Here is a 2,408-nt window from a genome sequence, read left to right as displayed (position 1 = left end):
AAATGAACCTAAAAAAGAGTATGTTAATAAATTGTGTAACAATAGTAGGATAATACAGTATATGAAAATTCGCTCTGATAACTCGTCTGTGCAAAAAAAATTTTTTGAGGCTAAATACCCAAAAAGAAGTTTGTAAAATAATAACATATAATTAAAATCCTACATGTAGACATCTCGTATAGTTTTTTTATGTTTTGGGTGCCGGCAAATTCGTTTCTTAAATCGGTCAGGTCAGAAAAAAACCGACTATTTTCCACTGCGCAAAAAAGATGAAAAAATTACATTTTTAACACTTCCAAATATCCGGCATCAACATTCATATTTCTTTCGTTTTTTGCCGCATAACAGTCTCCCAGCCACGGTTCTTTTTGAAAACAAAATCTAACAAAATTCCGACATCTTAGAAATGTTTCAAAAACCTGCGATATGTTAGCAAAAGATTGAATTGAATTCGTCTCTTAGGTTTCAGACGCTAAAAAGCTTCAGATCAAAAATCGTTATCTGCAATCAAAAATAATCCCGGCGAACCAATTTTAATAATATTTCTTCTTATTTTTCAAGCAACATTTTGAAGAAGTTTTCTCCGTACACGTTTAAAAATTCGTAAAATTTCCGTTTACCTGCTTACTTTTAGGAAAAATCAAGGCATAAAAAAACCTTGTACTTAAAAAAACCTAATCGACAAACATAGACATACAAAGGTCAGTCTGTACATTTTAGGTGAAAAGAAATTATTTTTTACATCAATTTGAGGAACCATTAGCAGAATCTCAGCACACAAAAGTACCAACTTTTCAGCTTCAAAGGGACACCAAAAAAATCAGTCGTTTAATTGTACCATTTCATCAATATATGCGTTATTGCAACCGAAACAGTCAAACAGTTGTTATGCGAATGCTAAAAACATTAGTGAGAATTCGCAAGTTCCACTATATTGTCGGCATTATTTTTTCACTAACAGAAAACCATTGCTGCCGTCATCAGAAAAATGGATAACTAATTATACCTCACTAATCATCCATTGACAAAAACCAGAAATATCCTGTAACTATCTTATTTATAAATTGATGTAAAAGTCCATCGTCTCACAGTGCAGCTACTTAATTAGATTTAAGCAAACACACAGTCTTCTCCACAGTTAATTTTCAAATATCCTGCCTGTTTCGATTGCATAAACTTCTCATCCTCGGGGGCTAGAATTTGCATTGTTAGTTGACATCCTATTTACTATTGACCCGATTAATACTTTTGGGCAAACATCAAATTTTCCATACCACAGCAAAACTACTTCTTCGACTTAGAAAACCTGCAAACTTATGATGATTCGTCTTCCCCTATCAGCAGCAGGACAGAATAGCCCGACGGCCGCGTATATTACCTAGTGCCCTAATAACGACTCCAAGATTGAACATTAGATATCTTGGGGGCCCCTCCTAAGCGAACCCTCCTTGGGATTTATTTTAAAGGCCCTGGGCGAGCAAGAAAAGATAGTTCTTGCGGAAACTGCCCGGGGCGGTTCGGTGATTGGGGTGTTGGGGATTTGATTGAGATTAAACCGACAGGTGTGCCTATTAGAATTTTAATATTTTTTCCATCACAAAATTTAGCCACGCATACGCAACTTTCAGCAAAACAATCAACTCCATCATAGGAAGTGGCTCGCATCGAACAATAATTTCTGATTTATTCCATACTCCCAGACCGTTAATTCAGCTTTTTTTGATACCCTCAGATTCGCTCACTTCACGTGTTTTCTTCAACTGGTTGATGCCTCTAGAATCTTCCAGAGATAGAGGTAAGCAACTGGTTCATGAAACCGAAAGGATGTGATTGGAGATTATTAACATTAAGCTTCATTGTATATACTTTCCTGACTGTTTCAATTGCAAATCAAAATTAATTCCTGGGTTTCAGTCATTTATTGCCTTTGTTTATCAATTAAAATACGTTTCGGTGTATTTTTCCACCATCATAAGTTTTTCTAAAATAACATAGTTTAAAAAAAAAATTCATTAATTTAAAAAACAATCACAGTTCGTCAACAGCCTCATCATATCACACACTAAAATACATCACAATTGCAACACTTTAAAACATTCTAAAATTAATTAGGCCTAACAGGTGATTAGTCAGGACAATCAAATTTGGGAAGAGACTAGAATTCTTTGTTCAGATATTTAAATTTTTTTACTTACATGTGTAGCGTTGTTGCTGCTTTAAGCCTTGGCATACATTTGGAGTATTAATTTTGTCCATTTTGGACACAAAGCGAATAAAATATTGTTTATATTGATTTCTTTTACTTTCAGCGATTTTTCTTTGAATTCTGAGAATATTATTTTTGGTTTGCAAAATTCTTCAATATACCGGGTGTTAGTTAATATTCTATGTTTATTTCATTTAATTAA

General features: G+C 33.8%; 1 protein-coding gene across 3 annotated transcripts in view; it reads left to right on the top strand.

The window, feature by feature from the left end:
- Positions 1-2,408, top strand: part of LOC109544295 (dachshund homolog 2) — a 212,220-nt gene that overhangs the window by 187,775 nt on the left and 22,037 nt on the right. For 2 of the 3 annotated variants that reach the window (XM_048668109.1, XM_048668107.1), the window contains exon 10: positions 1,733-1,795. The exons of the other annotated variant lie outside the window; for it this stretch is intronic. In XM_048668109.1, coding sequence (XP_048524066.1) covers positions 1,733-1,795 — 63 coding nt within the window. The remainder of the gene's footprint in view (positions 1-1,732; positions 1,796-2,408) is intronic. 3 annotated transcript variants of the gene reach the window in all.

The sequence above is a fragment of the Dendroctonus ponderosae genome, unplaced genomic scaffold, assembly GCF_020466585.1.
Source record: "Dendroctonus ponderosae isolate FM_Combo_2020 unplaced genomic scaffold, Dpon_F_20191213v2 Dpon_F_20191213_1, whole genome shotgun sequence".
Classification (NCBI taxonomy): Eukaryota; Metazoa; Arthropoda; class Insecta; order Coleoptera; family Curculionidae; genus Dendroctonus; species Dendroctonus ponderosae.
This window is presented reverse-complemented; position numbering and strand designations above follow the sequence as displayed.